The 18,679-nt window shown below is 42.8% G+C and overlaps 2 protein-coding genes and 1 long non-coding RNA gene across 6 annotated transcripts in view; 2 read left to right on the top strand and 1 right to left on the bottom strand.

Annotated features, from left to right (window-relative positions):
• The window catches only part of nedd9 (neural precursor cell expressed, developmentally down-regulated 9), a 27,880-nt gene extending 24,084 nt beyond the window's left edge, over positions 1-3,796 (top strand). For both annotated transcript variants that reach the window (XM_044138812.1, XM_044138815.1), the window contains 3 exons: positions 1,004-2,191; positions 2,344-2,433; positions 2,877-3,796. In XM_044138812.1, coding sequence (XP_043994747.1) covers positions 1,004-2,191; positions 2,344-2,433; positions 2,877-3,386 — 1,788 coding nt within the window. In that variant the 3' untranslated portion in view covers positions 3,387-3,796. The remainder of the gene's footprint in view (positions 1-1,003; positions 2,192-2,343; positions 2,434-2,876) is intronic.
• LOC122843776 overlaps positions 1-8,571 on the bottom strand; it is a 13,974-nt gene extending 5,403 nt beyond the window's left edge. Inside the window, exons 1-3 of one of the 2 annotated variants that reach the window (XR_006372770.1) lie at positions 8,398-8,571; positions 7,448-7,530; positions 2,328-2,463 (exon numbers count right to left, since the gene is read on the bottom strand). This is a non-coding gene — a long non-coding RNA (uncharacterized LOC122843776). The remainder of the gene's footprint in view (positions 1-2,327; positions 2,464-7,447; positions 7,531-8,397) is intronic. The other variant, XR_006372771.1, reaches the window with a different exon arrangement.
• On the top strand, positions 8,130-18,679 carry si:ch73-347e22.4. 2 transcript variants are annotated; one of them, XM_044138811.1, is made up of 5 exons: positions 8,130-8,233; positions 9,571-9,758; positions 10,639-10,773; positions 11,370-14,850; positions 14,893-18,679. In XM_044138811.1, exons 2-5 carry the CDS (start codon positions 9,735-9,737, stop codon positions 17,988-17,990), a joined length of 6,738 nt encoding a protein of 2,245 aa, XP_043994746.1. In that variant the 5' UTR covers positions 8,130-8,233; positions 9,571-9,734; the 3' UTR covers positions 17,991-18,679. The 2 variants fall into 2 exon arrangements, with proteins under 2 accessions (XP_043994746.1, XP_043994745.1); XM_044138810.1 differs by having other exon boundaries at positions 11,370-18,679.

Below are 18,679 nucleotides of genomic sequence, written 5' to 3'. Positions count from 1 at the left end.
ACTGTTTATTGACGCAGCTCCTCAGATTTCTCCTAATTTTCTCCATTAAATGAATAATACGTCAAACGACATATTTATGGAGATCCTGCGGCTCCGGTAAATGAAGGCTTAGCTTGCCAGAAGCCACTGAGTGAGTGGCTCGGTGTTTGAACTGCAGCAGGAGAAACGGTTCTATTTCCAGAGATTCCTGCAGCGCCGCCCGGACAGCCAGCGCTCTGTTTGGACCAACCTGAAGCTCTCTGAGCTGTTATTTGCATCACTCCTAATTACAGTTTGCTCGGTTTGTCTAGCTGTGAGGAGCAGCACTTTATTTACTCCCATGATGCCTTGAGGCCTCTAGACGTATGCAGCTCTGCTGCAGCAGAAACGATCAGATATAAGCTAATCTTTCACTTCCTTTAAATATCCTAACGACTGCTTTGTACTCCCACAGACAATAATTATAAAGAGAAAGTGCAGCGCTGATCGGGACATACTAAAACTGATCCGGTCTTCACCAGGCATTAAACCTCAAGTGAACAAAACAAACACAATCTGCCATTATTTTAATAATAAACAAAGAAACACCATAAATCACCACAAGCTTCCCAGTCTGGACCGTACAAAATAAAGTAAAAATGGAAAAAGTTAAAAATAATAAAAATTATTTAATTGAAACAGAAAAGAACTGTTCATAAGAACTGTTCATAACTTTAAAATTCATAATTGTAACTATTATGCTCATAATGACTTTAGAACTTGTAATTATGACTTTTATCCACATAATTATAACTTTATAACTTAATTATGACAGACTTAGAAAATGGGTCTTCAAAAAAAAAAAACATTTTTCTACCTTTTCAGGGATCCATAAATCGATTTCTCAGAGACAAATGTCTACATAGGATAGAAATAACCCAAACACACGACCTTGTGGTGCTCCACCAGTGATGTGTGTGTGTGTGTGTGTGTGTGTGTGTGTGTGTCGATGTCCAAGTAACTAAACCCTTCGTTGTGTCCTTAGATCTACTCGGTGCCGCCCTGCAGGACCAACGCTGACCTCCAGGAGGGAAACTACGACTTCCCACAGCCTCTCAAGCACAAACAGGAAGGCATCTACGACGTCCCGCCTGCCATTCTGACCAAACAGTCTCACAGCTCCCAGTCTCACAGCTCCCAGTCTCACAGCTCCCAGTCTCATTACGATTTCCCACCCACCGTCGAGCCCCATCACCATCACCCAAACACCAACGGCAACGAGGGCATCTACGACGTTCCTCCGTCCGCCCTCCACGCCGGAGCGGACTCTCAGCAGGACGTTTACGACTTCCCACGAGGCTCACAGCCGCTCCAAAATAAAGGCTCTGCCGACCGGGACGCAAGCAAAGGAATCTATGACATTCCTGCTCAGGACGCTCGCACTGTAGCGGACGTGACGGATGGTGTGAACCGCCTATCGTTCTCCAGCACCGCCAGCTCGCGCAGCAGCATGTCCACCTCCTCGTCTTCCACGGGCTGCGGCTCGGAGGGACGCCTCTTCCTGGACGTGGACGCCGGGGTGCAGAGGCTGTACCGCCTGCAGCAAGGCGTGGAGCTTTCTCTGGGGGCTTTGCACTCAATGGCGTCTTCCTCCCACTGGAGGACTTTTCCCTACATGGAGCGGCACGCCAACGACGTACGCATGGTGCTGGACAAAGTCCGAGCGTCTCTGGTGGACTTCATTGCGTTTGGTAGAGGAGCCGCGGCGAACGCATCGTCTCTGTCGGACTCCAGCCTGCACAGCAAGCTGAGGCGTCAGCTGGCGCGGCTGGAGGACTCGCAGCAGATCCTGGTGCAGACGTACCAAGCTCTGGAGAGCTGCAGCTGGGCTCTGAACGCCCTGGCTTCCTCCAGGCAGCACCACAACAAGAGCGACGACCTGGACCGCTTCGTCATGGTGTCCAGGACCGTTTCTGACGACACCAAGCAGCTGGTCTCTACGATAGGCAGCAATGCCGAGCTGCTCTTCAGGCGGACGCACGCCGACGGTCCGCTCTCCGCCGGCAGCACACCGGAGGAGAACCGGCTCGCCTCGCTGCCATCCGACTCGGACAACTACAACGGACAGACCAAAGCCTTCCCTGTCCAACCCAACCAGGACAAGGACAACATGAACCACAGCGAGAAGTGTGTGAAGAGCTGGATGGAGGACTACGATTACGTCCATCTGCAGGTAAAACAGCAACAGGTTGGGGCAGTTCTACTTCACTCCAGGATGTAGCGATTGTTACAATTTTTTCACCATATTAATACGTTTATGTTACGAGGAAGCTGCTGTTTCTTTGTTCACTCTTTAATCTGTGCCTCACCTGTCTCCATCCGAAGGGTAAAGAGGACTTTGAGCGTCAGCAGAAGGAGCTGCTGGAGAAGGAGAACATCATCAAGCAGACTGCAGTTCAGCTGGGCCAGGAGCAGGTGAGGCCCAGGCGGAAACGTCCCACAAACCTGGGAAAATATGGGGATTGTTATGCAAAATTCACATTTTGCAAATTTTTATATTTCTATTTGGATTTCTGCTGGTTTTTTGTTAGTTGTGGAGGAAGCTCTACTTCTGCTTTTCAAAGCTGTACGGTTGTATAATTGTGCATCTGTTTGCAACTCTTGTCATGTGCGAGTGAAAACGTTGATTATGGGGCGTGGCCAGCAGTAGTTTAATTGGATTTAAAGTGACACAGAACCTAAAACAACTCATCCTGAAAGGCAGCACTGAGCAGACTGAGATCTCATTATCCAAGAATGATTTTGTACCAAAAATGTAATGAACGTGTTTCATATAGGACATAGATCTATCCTAAGCAGAATAGGTCACCTCTAAAGTTATTGTCGTAAATAACTCTGGATTATTTCATCGTTCTCAGATCAACCAGTTTAAGAAGCTGGAGCAGGAAGTGATCAAACCCGTGGAGAATGACATCACCCAGTGGACGTCCCCCACTCCCTCAGACTCCTCCTCCGCCCAGGTCTGCGCCCGCGACCGCCAGCTGCTCGGCTTCTACTCCGCTCAGTGTGAGCAGCACTTCTCCACCCTGCTCAGCGCCGTCGACGCCTTCTTCGCCTGCGTCGGCGCCGGCCAGCCTCCCCGCATCTTCGTCGCGCACAGCAAGTTTGTCATCCTCAGCGCGCACAAGCTGGTGTTCATTGGGGACACGCTGTCCAGGCAGGCGTCCGCCCCAGAGGTGGCCAACCGCGTGATGAACTCCAGCAACGTGCTGTGCGACCTGCTGAAGACGGTGGTGGCGGCCACCAAGACGGCCGCCCTGAACTACCCCAACACGGCGGCCATCCAGGACATGGTGGACCGGGTGGCCGACCTGTCGCACCACGCCCAGCAGTTCAAGGAGCAGCTGCTGCAGATGGCTGCTCTGTGACGTCCCTCCAGCATTCGTACACCAACCTGCACAACCTACAAATATATATGCATATATTTATATGTATATGTTGCTCCCCATCGTTCTCTGTAAATAGTCCGTTGTGTAAATATCGGCTGTTTCTGTGTAGATAGTTTTATATTTTGGTCTCGATATAAACGTAGCTGCAGTCCTGGTGTGTCTTTAGGATCTGGTGGACATTTTTCAGAACATTCCTGTTGCATTTGAAGCACCTTATGTTTGTTTCCATCTTCTGGTGAGGATCTGGTTGTTGTGTTGCTGCATTTCTCTGTTAATCGTGTTTGTCTGTGGAACTCGCCACACAGTAAACGGCTCTTCTAACGCAGGAACCCGCGTCGTCTTTCCTGATGTAACGGAATCTCATTAAACAGATATTCCTTTCTCAGCTCTCTGAAGCTCCCAGCATAGTGTTTTCATCGGCTTCAGGGCTCAATGGAGGCTGTTCAAAGTGTGGTTCGTGGGCCATTTGTGGATCCAAACTGCAATTTGAGACAGATGGAAATCTGAGGGTTGATGCAAGAGAAGACTTTGTTTATTGACCAGTTAAAAGCCTCTGTTTTTTTCTAAATATTAAGTTTGAATATTTAATAAATACATATTTAGCTTGGAACTAAATTAAATATAAAATTTTTAACTTAAATGTTTTAAATATTTAGTTTGCGATAAATATTTAGCTCAGATCTTAACATTTAGTTTGGAACTAAATATTGAGTTAAGGAGCTAACAAAATATTTAATCACAACTTAACTAGTATACAAACTAAATATTTAGCTTGCAAATTAAATATTGAATTAGGAGGCTAAATATATAGCTTTCTAGCTACATATTTAGTTTACAAAAAAATTTTTAATCTGATTATTAAGTGTTTAGTTTGGAAAAGTAATATTTAGCTCCAAACATTTTAGTTCCCAGCTAAATATTTAGATTTGATCTATATATTTAGTTTGCAACTAAATATTTATCTTGCAAATAAAATGTTTAGTTAGCTAAATATTTAATTTGGAGATCAACTGTTTAGTTGGAAAATTGATATTTAGATCCAAACTAATTTTTTTGTTCCCAACTAAATATTTAACTTGTGAATTGCATATTTAGTTTGAAACTTAAATTATCCAAAATATTTCTGTTCATCTTTTACTCTGCAACTTTACCAATGGCACCCCATAAACATTCCTGTTCCTGCCTGCGCTTCCTCTGGTTGCCATGGTAACCCACTCCAAACACATAAATGCTGGTTTAATGGGCGCTCTGCTTCTCCCAGGGCCGTTAACTCTGCAGTTTCTGGTTGCAGTGAGAGCCTCGCTGAGATCCCAGGAAGCTTCTAGCAGAAGCAGCAGCAGCAGGTCTTCACCACAGCTGCAGCAGTTCTCTGCGATAAAACCCGCCTGCTGGAACTGATCAGCAGCAAACAGGTGGAAATCTGCAGAGAGCTCATCAGAAGGTGACCGGCGGCTCTTCCAGGACGGCTCCATGCACAGAGCTCTGCTGTCTCTGCCGTTTCCTCGCCTCGCCACAAACATTTCCTGTCAAGTATTTGCAGGCTCTGAAATTACAGCCTGGCCTCTCCAGAAGCTGCAGATGGAAATGAAATGAACCAAATCTGAGGGAAATGCGGCTTCGCTGGTACCAGCAGCGCTCCACGTCGGTCCGCTTTCAGGAAGGTTTCTAATGCAGTTTTCCAGCAGTTGGACAGAGAGATGTGGGAAACTGAACTGTGAAATCTCTGATTTCCACTCTGCTAAATTCCACTTTACGCTGAATTACTTTTAAGAAGCTTTCAGGCGTTAAAACAAAAAGTCTTCATGTGAATCTAATGTTATAATGAGAGGCTGACAGGATGGACGTCTCATAATCTGATTATTAAATTATGAGATAACTGGGAGGTTAAACCAAGTTCAATGCAGTCGAGAAGAGAGCCATAGATATAAGGCTACAGCCAAATCATCACAATATTTGCTTTTAGCACTTTTTCATCTAAGCTCCAAAAACTGCAATTTGGTCAGGTTAAATGCAGGAATCAGGAGCCCTCTGTCCGACCTGCTGGAGAGCTGGATCAACGTTTCTGTTGGAGGATATCTGATCCCAGAGTGGGAGGAGGAAGTCGAGTCCTTTGGACACGTCACTGCTGGAAACACACAGGGCTGCTGGACGCTATCAGCTGTTAGCCAGATAATGAAAGGATAACTTTTGTAACTTTTTAAATCTAAAAACAAGCTGAGCTGGCAGCATAAAAACTAAAGATCCAGAGTTAGAAAACATCACATTTGTTTCATTTGAAAGGTTTTTGCATGTCAGAGTTTCTGGGCCTTTTAAAACCTATTTAACATCATTATGAGTGAAATTTAAGACCTTATTATTATTAGCAGCTAGTTAGCGATAGCCTTAACCACCTCAAGTCACAGAACAGAATGAAAATGTCTGAGAGCGACTCAAACGTTTGCTTCTCAGAAAAGTTCCTTCAGACAAATAAACTACATAATATGTTCAATAGTGTTGCCATGACAAAATGTAAGACCTGTGACTAACTTAAGCAGATCCAGTTTTTAAAATGCATGTTAGAGGCCAACATATATTTTTAAAAACAAGTTTAGGACGTTTTAATGTTGCAGTTTGTAACTTTTATAAAGAATGTTTTTTCCATGTTTGTTATGAGACAGATAATCTGAGAAAAGATCAACCTCCCTGAGCTGCTACTGCGTCTGAAGAAACGTACCAAAATCAACCAATCAGAGGCAGGAGGTGGGCCTTAGCGCTGTCAATCAACATCATGAACTCCCTGCTAAATGTGCTAATGGCAGAGAAACAACTTTGCGTTACAGAAAAACTGTTTATCTACCTTCATCAGTGGCTATGCTAACTAGCCTACCATTCACAACAGGCTATGCTAGCTGCATCGTAGAGGACAGTGCCAAGTCCCGCCTCCTGGCTCTGATTGGTTGTTTCTAGTTCACACTGTGAGAGATGAGACAGATTTTTTCACAGGTCATCTGTCTCAGACCAAACTGTCAGTCTTATAGTTTCAACAAATATGTCAAAACTATTTTTATAAAAGTTACACACTGCAGCTTTAAGGCTTTAATTTTAGATGAATTTAAGATGCAGAGCCCCTGTCATGATCTGTAAAAGTCTGTGTTAAATCTGGTTTGGCCTCAGTGATGGACTTCAGATCAGGGTTTAACTGCAGACTCCAGGAGAATCTGTGAGCCTGAGACGAATCCCGTCCTGTTGGAAGCGGTTCTTCACAGCTGCACAGTGTGGACTCCTTCACCCTTTTCAGAGATAATAATTTATGGCAGCAATTTAAAATCCTCCAGCAGAGACTGAACAGCTCAGACAGTTCACTGGGATGTCGCAGAGTCCCTGATCTGCAGGATGGAGCCGCAGATCTAAAATTAATTAGAGCAAATATAAGGATTTTCACTGATTTCTCTGTGTGGTTCAAAACATCAGACTGACTTTTGTCATTTAATTTAACGAGATGTGAACTAAAATATGACTGAACAAAAAGACTCAACTCCTTTCATCAGCATTAGATTATTTATTTAATGGAGAGACTGAAACAGCACCTCTGTGTGACAATCCTCCCCTGGTTGGACGACTGTATTTCTTAAAGATACTGAATAATTAAAAGAATTTTACTACAATTTAAACTATTATATTCACAATAGGAAATTAACAATTAAATACCAGTTGAAATATTTTTACTTTACTTAAATCAAATTCAAGATTTTTAAGGCTGTGAAGTAACCAAGAAGATACAAAACACACAGTTATATTTAGTCATTACAGGTTTTGATTTAGTTGATCGACTGCGAAGATCATTAATAGAATAAAAGCCATAAGTAAACTATGAATAAAACGTCACAGTTTGGACAGAATCTGTGTCTAATTCACAATAATCTCATTTAGTCACCATTTTCCTCTTGTTCACAGGGAAATAAACACAGATACTCGTAGACAGTGTGGTTATTTCTCTGAAAAATGTTTGAATAATAGAAATCTGAGCAGTAAATACAAATATCTTGAAGTACATCTCCTACCTGGTTATTTTCCACCACTTGAGCTGTTTTCTCCCATCACAGTGCTGCCACCTTGTGTTCAAACAGAAGCATTAATCCTGAACCTGCAACAAGAAGAAATAAAGTCATTTAGGAGCTAAATGTAGGATTCAGTTAGCTAATAGGAACACTGTTTGGTTAAAAGCAGCCCTGCATGGAGCGGGACCTGCTTGCCTCACTCCGGCTATATCAAATATTATATAGCAATGTAAAAACATTATTAATCCAAATAACTCAAGTTAAAAAGATCAACTTGTTTGATACAGATTCAGTCCACACACTGTTAATTTCTGATAAATGTAATTAGTATGCAGTACAGCTGATAAAACCCATAATTCAGTTTTCACAAATACAAAAATTTATTCTGAAATATACATTTTCCAATATACCCCAAAAGGGTAATTGTGAAAAGGGTGGAAGAAAAACGTTGGATAGAAAAACATGCACAAGCATCAGGGAAAACCTCAGCTTTGGAGGGTTGTGAATAATAAATTCCTGCCGTTTTCATTGGCTATAAATAGGAAATCAATATAATTATAATTTAAAAAAAACGTTTGAAAACATAATAAAAAATAAATGAATTGACTTAATTTAACATATGTGGTAGCTTATCGAGATGAAGCAGAAACGTTTCAGTCAAAATTTCAAATTTTCGAGTTGACCTGGAACGTAGCAGCTTGGAATCGTACTAACCTCAATGGCGGCGGACAGAAACAGGAATAACATTATAAAACCTCAGAATTCTTTCATTAATATTCATCTATACAGGTCAGTTAAAATTTTATCAACAATATGAAACGGGTTTCTTAGCTATAAAATGTCTTTGTTCCTTACAAACATTTTTAAGCGGGTTTTTAATCTTGCTTTTCTAAAGCGACTGTCAATCGAGTTGTTGCTACTTTTCAAACATTTATTACACCGAAAATACTCACGGTTGTCTTAATTTCTCTCACAGAACAAATAAAACCTGTGGTTAGTTTGTCTTGGGTGAAACTTTACTGTCTAAGGGGAATTTTACAGGCCAATTTTCAGCCAGTTTACATTTCCTTCTGAAAATGGCGCATGAGCAGTTCGTTTTTTCGAACAGCACATGCGTGGAATCTTTAAAAGCTCAAGCGCTCCCCCTGCTGACTGATCCGTATCTTTACATCCATCCAACCAAGAGCAATCCATCCAGCAATCTACGTATTTATTCACCCAGTCATCTGTTTCTTATAAATACAAAAGGATCAGAACCATCATTTACAACACAAAAAACATAATGAAACTCTGTTTTTTTAATATTCTTACTGTGAATTTTTTGACCTTTTGTTGCTTTTCGGTGCTCTTGATATATGTTTGAATGATTTTAATTTATGAAGCCTTCTCCCTATTATACATTATAAACAATATGCTAATATTTAAACAATATAAATATAAAAAAACATTTTCCAAATTGATTTTGGAATGAGAGAGAAAAAAAGACAGAGAGAAAAAGAGAGATTTTCATTCTATTTTTTACCAGGATATTCAAACTCTTCACCAAAGCTCAGTTAAATTATTTATGTTAATCATCCCTTCATTCATGTATCGAGTCACATGTTTGTTTGTTTTTGTAGTCAGCTGTTTGTTTCACAGCGTAATTTGACTCAGGAGGGGGAGGGGCCTCTCTGTTCTGCTCTGGTTGCCAGGTGTGCAGATTTTACAAACCCAGTGAGTTTAATGTTTAAAGAAAAAAAAAAATCATATTTTACAGAAGCAAAACAGTTCACCTTCATGTAAAACATTTAAGATTATTTACATAAGGAACATTTCATTGAAATGTGCATTCAAAGAACTAAAAAATAATCAGGTGCAGTCATTTATTATCTTATTTTCTGACAAATAGAAAACTGACAGATTGATCAACTGATCAACTTTCTCCAATTTAGCACTTGCTAATTCTGTAATTAGCATTATCTGCTGTAATTGAACCGTTTTGTAATTTAAATGCTGAACAAAATTTGACTGAATTGTTTCATATCTAGAGTTAACTGGAATGGAAGTACAATAATATAAAAGAAACATGAATTGTACAACAAAAATGTAATAACTTGAAATTAATTTTTTATTCTTTTTTTTACCAGGATATAAAACTGGATGCTGGACGCAGCAACAATCTTCCTGTTTTGCGGGTTTTCTTCTCAGGACCTGGCAACCCATCCGGAGTTGCTACCCGCAGGAAACCTCTGTGCAGACCCACGGACACGCGTGGATGCCTTCGTTGTTTTATCCTTATCTGGGGCCGTAAATGAGGAGAATCAGCCGGTCTGAGGTGAGAGAAAGCCTGCAGGCCGGTTCGGTCTGATTCAGCCCGGTTCGGTTCGGCCCAGAGCCCGCCATGTTGCAGCTCCGTGGTCAGTCCGCGGACTTTCACGGCTGCAGGGGCGATTCAATGGAGAGAGCTCTGCAAACTGAGGGGTTACTCCCCCACTACGACCACTGAGGCTAAAGCTGGTCAACTGATAATATTAGTATTAATAACATATATATATAATTTTTTTTTTTCAGATTTTATCCTAAAATTCTTTGTCTTGGAATCTTAACTTTCTCTTTCATCTGATTACTTCAAGTAATTATGTACAGAAAAACCCAAATTATTCATTTCTAGAATGGAAAATATTTTTATTCAGACCCAAAGTTTGTTTCTAAGATATTTATTTCTCAAAATATGTTAAGATAATGAGAAAAATGTTTGTTTAGAAACAAACTGGTTAATTTACATGTATTTAAAAACAGAAATTATTCCTACCCTAAGTGTGCACTCTTTGTATTAACTTCAGTTTTTAAAATGAAAATATCATTTAAACATAAATCTGCCAGGGGTGTGAATACTTTTGGACTACATGTTTTGTGTAAATTCACATTTATTTATTTTTTTTTGCAGAAATTACAAAATGTTAATTTTTTTGTGCAAAGTTGCAAACAGAAACATTTTACACTAACACCATTAATAACTTCAGTTTTCAGCTTGAATCATGAACTTTAACCCCTTTTTTCAGGGGCTTCCGGCATCTTCATCGTGTTTTTGATGAAGATATTGATCAAAAACAATTCATTTTAAATATTTTAAATCCTCTTTAAAGGAGCATTTAATGTCAAAATGAAGGAATCAGACTTAGACTCTGTTTTAACCGTCTTGTGATTATTTTTAGGAATATAATCTGAGGATCATGGAGGAAAGACGTGACGGTTCTGCGGTGCTGGAGTTTGATATTGGGAGGAAACCGGAAGCGACGAGTGACCAGAACCTGCCGCCTGGCTCCGGTTCTGCTCAGAAAATCCTGGAGGTGAGGAACCGACTGGGTCCATCTGCGTCCGACGGAGTTCGGATCATTAATCTGATTAAAAATAAACACAGTGTGCAAAGCAGAGGTGGGTAGAGTAGCCAAAGAGTAGCTCTGTTTCAACACATTTTACTCAAGTTCAAGTAAAAAATATTTAAATTACTGGAGTAAAAAGACAAAAGTATTTGGTGAAAAGGCAACTGAAGTTTTAAGAAACTGATCAAAATAAAATCATGTCATCAGATGAACTGAAATGTAAAGTCATGTGTAAATATAAAAAAACCAAGATGACAACAATTCATATAAATGAAATTATTTATATTTATATTGAAATATTTTTTCCAAATTAGTTTCTTTCAATATAAAAGTTGTGAAACTAACAAGAACTGCAGCTGTGTGTCTGGAGAATATCTGGTTAAAAACATGTTTGTGTTTCATTCAGTAGAAATACTTCATAATGAAATTACTGTAGTAAAGGTAAAAACTACAGCGCAGTGAAAATACTCCTACAAGTGAATTTCTTCTAAAATGTTATTCAGATAACTTTGAGTTACGACTCACCTCTGGTGAAAGTGTAATCGTTTTGCTTCTGAATTCAGAGCGGAGGATCCGTGGATCAGAGGACGGAAACGTCGGATCTGCAGGAAGTCGAGAACAGCGTCGTGAACCCAGATCGAGTTTTTCCTCTGGATGAACTTCCTGCTTCACAGGGAGCAAAAGGAGACACTTCCTGTCCCGAAACTCCAAACTCCGCCCGTGAAGGTCCGGTTCCCCTGGATCATCCCGGAGCAAAAGCTCCTCCCTGTGAACCCGAGACGGATTCCCAGCCTCCGGATCCGAAAAGCCGGCAGGAGAACATCTATGACTCGGTTCTGCACCAGATGCTGCAGCAGCAGAAACACAAACACGGCAGGAGGTGCAAGAAGAAGACGCTGATGAAGATGGCCAGGCTGCTGGTCACAGCCAGAGGCTGGGATCGCCAGGAAAACCAGAGTCTGAGTCTGCAGGAAGAGTTGGACCTGAAGGAGGAGATTTCCGGGTCCATACAGGGGAAAAAAGTTCCCGGGAATCCAGACACGTCCATGAATCTTCCTGGAGAAATCAGGTCAGAGTCCAACAAGGAAGAAACAAAAATCCCCCCGGAGAGACGCAAGAAAAAAGCTACTGAAGCTCCCAAAGCTGCTGGGGAGAAAACAGAAGAAACTGCTGGAGGATCGGGATCAGATTTTACTGTGAAGAACAAAGAGGAAAAACCAAAAACCGAAAAAGATCCTGAGCTCAAGTTCAGGAAGAAAGCCGGTCGGAAAAGGATCGGAGAACCAGAGTGTCTGTCCGTCTCACCTGGAGGAAAACAGAAGAGGAAAATGGATCCTGTGGCTCAGATCCAGATCACTCCGACTGCTTCTGAGGCGGACCGAGGTTTGTCAGGGTTTTCTGGGAATACCGCTGCACAGGAAACTGAACCGCAGGAGAGCAAGAGGAAACCCAGGAAGAGCAGAAATCCGTTCGCTGAGCGGCTCCCAACAGGAGGCGATCCTCCGCCGGAGGAAAACCGAACCAAACCGGAGGAAGAAACGTCATCTCTGGATGTGTTTCCGAAATTACAACTGGGAAAAGGAGGAGCTAAAACAAACAAAATGTCCGTCTGGGATCAACGTCTGTCTTCTGAAATGGCAAATATGCAGAATGAAACCAGAAAAAAACGCATCAAAACCGTTCCTGCTGAAGAGGAAACGATGGACTGGGATGAGAGGCGAGGAACGTTCAGTCAGAACCCGGGCGAAGATCCGATCCGGAGCTGGAAAAAGTCAAAAGGTCGAGGTCAGAGGAGAAAAATACAGCAGCAAACCTTAAACTTCCAGAGTCAGATCCAACCAGTTTGGGAAGCTCCAGCAATGCCAGCAAATCCTTCCATGGAAAATCAAGAGTTTACCAACTGGGATGAACCGGATGAAGGCTGGAAAATCAGGAGATCCTGCACTTTGGGAACCAAAACAAGCTCAGCCGCTGACGAATGGTTGATCCGATATCTGAAAGGTTCCCGAAGGAAGGCTTCCGGTAAGGCCAGCAATGTCCCGGAGTTAATGGGAAAAGAAGAGCTGACGTCAGAAAACGGGACAAAATTCAAAACCAAGAGAGGTCGGACAAAATCCACCGTTCCGTCCGCCAACGGTGAAACTGTTCCTGGCAATGTGAAACGAAAAGGGAAAACAGCAAAACAAGAGTCAGCAGTGGAGTTAAACAAAGACAGCTTGGGTTTTCCAACTCTTCCAGCTTCCAATTCACCTTCAAACCAACAGGAAGAAGAGAGGAAAAGGACCGCAAGAAGTAAAACGGGACCAAAAAGGAGACGAGTGCTAAACAAAGACATGAAAACTGGACCAAAGATCCTGGAATCTGAAGTAAAACATCCAAATGAAGGAGATCCAGGAAACTCTGAGGATGGAAAACCATCAAATGTGAGGCGTGCAAGAAAGAAAAATGTTTTTACAACCAAGAAAGAAGAGCAAGAGATGGAAAAATCCCAGCTGATGTCTTCACTTCAGAATAAAAGCAACACGACAGAAAGCGGAGTGACTCCAGAAACAAAAGGAGAGATGAATATGCTCCAGATCGAAGGAACGTCTCGTCTGAAAAACGATTCTCTGGAGGCTAAGTCCAAGATGGCGCCTAGAAAAATGAAAAGAGGCCCAAAAAAGAGGCGGATATTAAAGAAACGCTCAATAATAAAACCAAAAATCCTGAAATCTGATGAAAAACATCCAGATAAAGTAGATCTGGGAACTCCTGGAAAAACATCAATTCAAGATGGAAGCAGTGAAACCGGAGCGACTCCGGAAACAAATACGATGAGTTTGACAAATGATTCCCTGGAGGTGAGGACTGTAAGAAGGAAAACAGGAACAAAAAAGAGGCAAATATTAAAGAAAAACTCAATTTCAGAACCAAAAATCCAGGAATCTGATGAAAAACATCCAGATGAAGGAGATCCAGGAAGTCCTGAAGAGGGAAAACCATCCTCAGGTGTGAGGCGCGGAAGAACAAAAAACATTCTTCCAATCAAAACAGAAGATGAAATTTCCAACATCAGTGAAATACTGGAAGTTAATGAAGAAACTGAGAAGGAGAAATCTCAGTGGATGGCTTCTGAACTCACAGAACCAAATCAGATGAATCTGCTGCGGACTGAAGGAATGTCTGATCCGAAAGATGATTTCCTGGAGACTAAGTCCAACATGGCGCCCAGAAAAATGAAAAGGGAACCAAAAACGAGGCGGATGTTAAGAAAACGTTTTACACCTGGACAAAAAGTCCTGGAATCAGATGAAAAACAGCCACAAGAAGGAAATCCAGGAACTCCTCATGATGGAAAATCCTCTATTCAGGATGAAAGTCCTTTAATAGATTCTAGAGGTAAAACTGGAGTGAATCCAAATCGGATGAATCTACTCCAGGTCGAAGAAAAGTCTGATCCGAAAGATGATTTCCTGGAGACTAAGTCCAAGGCGGCGCCCAGAGAAATGAAAACAAGACCAAAAAAGAGGCGGACCTTAAGAAAACGTTCTGTAACTGGAACCAAAATGTTGGAATCTGATGGAAAACATTCAGATGAAGGAAATGCTAAGAATGGAAAACCATCAAGCATGAACTGCAGAAGAAAGAAAAGTTCTCTTCCAGTCAAAATGGAGGATGAAACTTCCAGTCTCATGGAGATAGAAGAGTCTGGGAAGGAGAAATCCCAGATGATGTCTACATTTCAGGACAAAAGCAACACGACAGAATCAGAAAGTAAAACCAGAGCGACTCCAGAAATACAAGGAAAGGTGAACCTGCACCAGATTGAAGGAACATCGGATCTGAACGTTGATTTCCAGGAGATGGTGCCAATAAAAATGAGAAGGGGACAAAGAAACAGGCGGATGTTAGAAAAACGTTCTGTAACTGAACCAAACATTCTGGGATCTGATGAAAAACATCCAAAGGAAGGAGCACCAGGAACTCCTGAAGATGGAAAACCATCAAATCAGGATGGAAAACCATCAAATCAGGATGGAAAACCATCAAATCAGGATGGAAAACCATCAAATCAGGATGAAAAACCATCAAATCAGGATGAAAAACCATCAAATCAGGATGGAAATTGCTTGATGGGGTCAGGAGGTCAAACCAGAGCGACCCCAGAACCAGATCGAATAACTCTGCTGCAGTTCGAAGGAACGTCTGGTCTGAGAGATGATTCTCTGAGCGTTAAATCCAAGATGGCGTCCAGGAAAATGACAAAGGGACGGAAAAGGAGGCGGATATTCAGAAAGCGTTCTACAACTAGAACTAAAATCCTGGATTCTGATGAGAAACCAGAAGAAGATCCTGGAGCTACTGAGGATGGAAAACTATTAATTCATGATGAAAACAGTCCAGAGGACTCAGGATGTCACACCGGAGCGACTCCAGAACCAGATCGGATCAAAGGAACATCTGCTCTGAAAGAGGATTTCCTGGGAGTGAAGACCGTAAGAAGGAAATCAGGACCAAAAAGGAAACGAGTGTTAAAGAAAAACCTGAGAGCAGAACTTAAAATCCTGGAATCTGAAGAAAAACATCCAGATGCAGGAAGTCCTGAGGATGGAAAAACATCAAGGGTGAGGCGTGGAAGACGGATAAATGACTTTACAATCAAGATGGAAGAGGAACCAATTTTCATTGAGATGGAAGCTAATAAAGAGTTAGAGATGGAGAGATCCCAGCTGATGTCTTCAGTTCAGGCTAAAAGCAACACGACAGAATCAGGAAGTGAAACCAGAGCGACTCCAGGAATACAAGCAAAGGTGAACCTGCACCAGATTGAAGGAGTACCAACCGATCCCAAAGATGATTCTGGGGAAGTTTTATTCAAGGCACAAGGACAAATACAATCATTTCAGAACGATTCAGCAAGACCTAAAATCCAGGAATCTGATGATCATCCATATGAAAGGAATCCAGGAGCTTCTGAAGACGGAAGAAAGTCCAAAACGTCCAACATGGGACACAGAAGAAAGACAAATGTCTTTACAACCAAGTTGGAAGATGGAGCTTCCTGTTTTATGGAGATGGACACTAATAAAGAGCCGGAGATGGAAAAACTGCTTCAGGAATCTGCTTTATCAACGGCTCCAAGAAAAACCATGCGGAAGAGACGACGGAGGAGTAGAACACACTGGTCTGGACATAGGAAAGCAAAGAAACCTCAGGTCTGCTCATTCTGGGACGTTCCGGCTGCCTCCAGTTCCTGTGACCAAACCTTCAACATCCAAAAGAAAAATCAGGAGAATCAGATGACAGCAAACGCTGCGTCTGGATCTGAGATTTCTCATCATCTCCAGAAGAACCAAAAACCCCAGTGCTCTTTCTGTTTGCGCTCTTTTCGCCACATCTCAGCGTTGACGCTCCATAAACGGCTTCACACGGGCCGGAAACCGTACGGATGCTCCGCCTGCACCAAGAGCTTCTCCACGCTCCCTGAACTGAAGCTCCATTCAAAGCTCCACCGGGGGCCGCCAGCCACTCACTGCCCGATCTGCGAAGAAACATTCAGGGACAAAACCAAACTCATCCGTCACCTCAAGGTCCATCTGGCCGAGGTGGAGGGACTCCAGACCGGACCGAGAAGAAGCAGACGATCCCGCTCGGCTCCCGGCCAGGAGGAAACCTTCAGGTGTTTGGTTTGCTCCAGGGAGTTCACCAAGAAATCTGCATTTGAAAACCACCGACGGATTCATGACAGTAAAACCTTCAGAAATCCAAGAAGGATCCATGGATTCCACGTCTCCGAAGCCAGCGATGCAGCAGTCGTCACTCCGGTGTTTTTTAAATGTCCGATCTGCCGGCAGATCCATCGCCACTGGTGCCACTACCTTCTGCACTTACATTCCCACGCGACGGGAAAACCTCACCGCTGTCACGTCTGTAGGCAGGAGTACAGCCGGGCGGCAGGAAGCAGGCGGCACTGCTCGGTTTGCTGCAGAGTCAGCGGAGAAGAGGCGGCTTGTCGAGGTTCCCTGGAGAACATCTGGAAGGAGACGGGAGAGTCAGTGAGTCCCAGAAAAATATCGGTAATTCCTGAAGAAGAACGTGACTTTATTCCTCCACCCTCGTCTGGTGGCTCAAGCCCGTCTGTGATTGAAGACATTGATGTTGATGTTTCTTCTCTGAACTTTGGTCTCTCCAAGCCAGAATTCAGTCCTGAGCCCCCCAGACTCAGCCTGCAGTCCTGGTGCGGTCGCATCGGACACAAACGGCGGCCGCATCGGCAAGCTTTCCGCTGCAGCCGCTGCGAGCTGGAGTTCCACTTCCTGGGGTCATACATGGATCACCTGCAGGAACACCTACCCACAGCGCAGAATGTTTGTCTCTCCTGCAATACACCACAGTTAGAGCCTCGAGTCAGGCAGCCAAACAGTTTGAAATGCAGCACATGTGGGAAGCTTTTCTCCACTCCGAGGAATCTGCGGAAGCACAAACTGCTCCATAAAGCGGCCCACTCCCACATCTGTCTGCCGTGCGGCCGCTCCTTTCCCGGCCACTCCGCCCTGGTGGCTCACCTAGAGGCTCATCGGCGGCGGCTGCGTGTGCCGCGGCCAGCGCGCGTTGAGGAGCCCTTCCTGTTTCCCTACCCCTGCAGGAAATGCTCCTCCAGGTTCTCCAGCACCGATCTGCTGGAGGCCCATCAGGTGTGCCACTCCTTCGCAGGGAGGAAGCCGGAAAGTCCTCCGGAGAGCATCCTGTCCTTCATTCCCAACCCGCAAACGGTCGCCGTGTCTTCGCCTGGACCGAAACGGTGGCTGCTGGCGAGCAACAGGAAGGACCTGTTCAGGTATCCTCATCCGGACCGACTCTACGTCGTTCCCGCCGCCTCCTCAGAGACGCCCGCCATCATTTTGGATACGCCCACCGTCGTTTCAGAGACGCCCGCCGTCGTTTCAGAGACGCCCGCCGTCGTTTCAGAGACGCCTGTCACCAGTTTGGACCTGGAGTCAGGAGCCAACCCAACCTCAGCGGAGCTTCAGCTCCAGCTTCTGGTGAAATCTTTAATTCCTGAAAAACGTTTGACAGCGAGCGACAGCAGCGACTCTGAGGACGAACCGACGGTGCGTCGGGAAAACTGTGCAATCTGCAGCCAAACCTTCGCTGACGTCACGACTCTCCATGAACATTACCGCAACCACGCCAGAGGAATGTGATGGACCGGAACCAGAACCAGGAGAAACGTTTTAACCCCAGAAAGGAAAACCGTTTTGGCTGTGCAGCAGGAAACGTTCATCTGTTCATTTAAAATGAAAAAACAAACATGTTTTTGTCTCTGTGAAAAAGTTTTTCACATTTTCTTTAGCTTTTTACTTTTAAATGTTTGTTGATCTGCAGTATTTGATCTTTAAATATTTTATTTTATAGTCTTAGAACCAACTTTATTTTATTTTATTTTAGCTTTAGATATTTGGTTTTGTCACTTTATTTTGTATTTTGTAGTTATTTATGTTTTTCTAAATTGCTTTTATTCAGTTAATTTTTTTAAATTGAATTAGAAAATGAGGATTTTTATACTTTTATTTCACATTTATCTTGTTTTTTTTAATGGTTTTGTTTTATATTTGCCAGTTATTTTAATTAAATTTTTTACTTTGTATTTTTCATGTAATTCTCACATTTAAAATTTTTTTTTTTTAAAACAGGTTCAGTTTGTCACATTTTATAAAAGAGCAGTGCTTAGTTTATTTTTATAACATATTTTTGAACTACTGCTGTTTTGGTGATGGAGGAATGTTTTTTTGTTTTGTTTTGTTTTTGCATAAATTAATCTTTTTGACATCTGAGTTGCTGATTGACTTCTGGAAAAATGAAAATAAAAAGTAAATCTCTCAGTGAAAACAGA

Source organism: Gambusia affinis, linkage group LG14, assembly GCF_019740435.1.
Source record: "Gambusia affinis linkage group LG14, SWU_Gaff_1.0, whole genome shotgun sequence".
NCBI classification, from domain to species: Eukaryota; Metazoa; Chordata; class Actinopteri; order Cyprinodontiformes; family Poeciliidae; genus Gambusia; species Gambusia affinis.
Note: the sequence above shows the minus strand (reverse complement) of the source record. Positions and strands in the feature narration are given on the sequence as shown.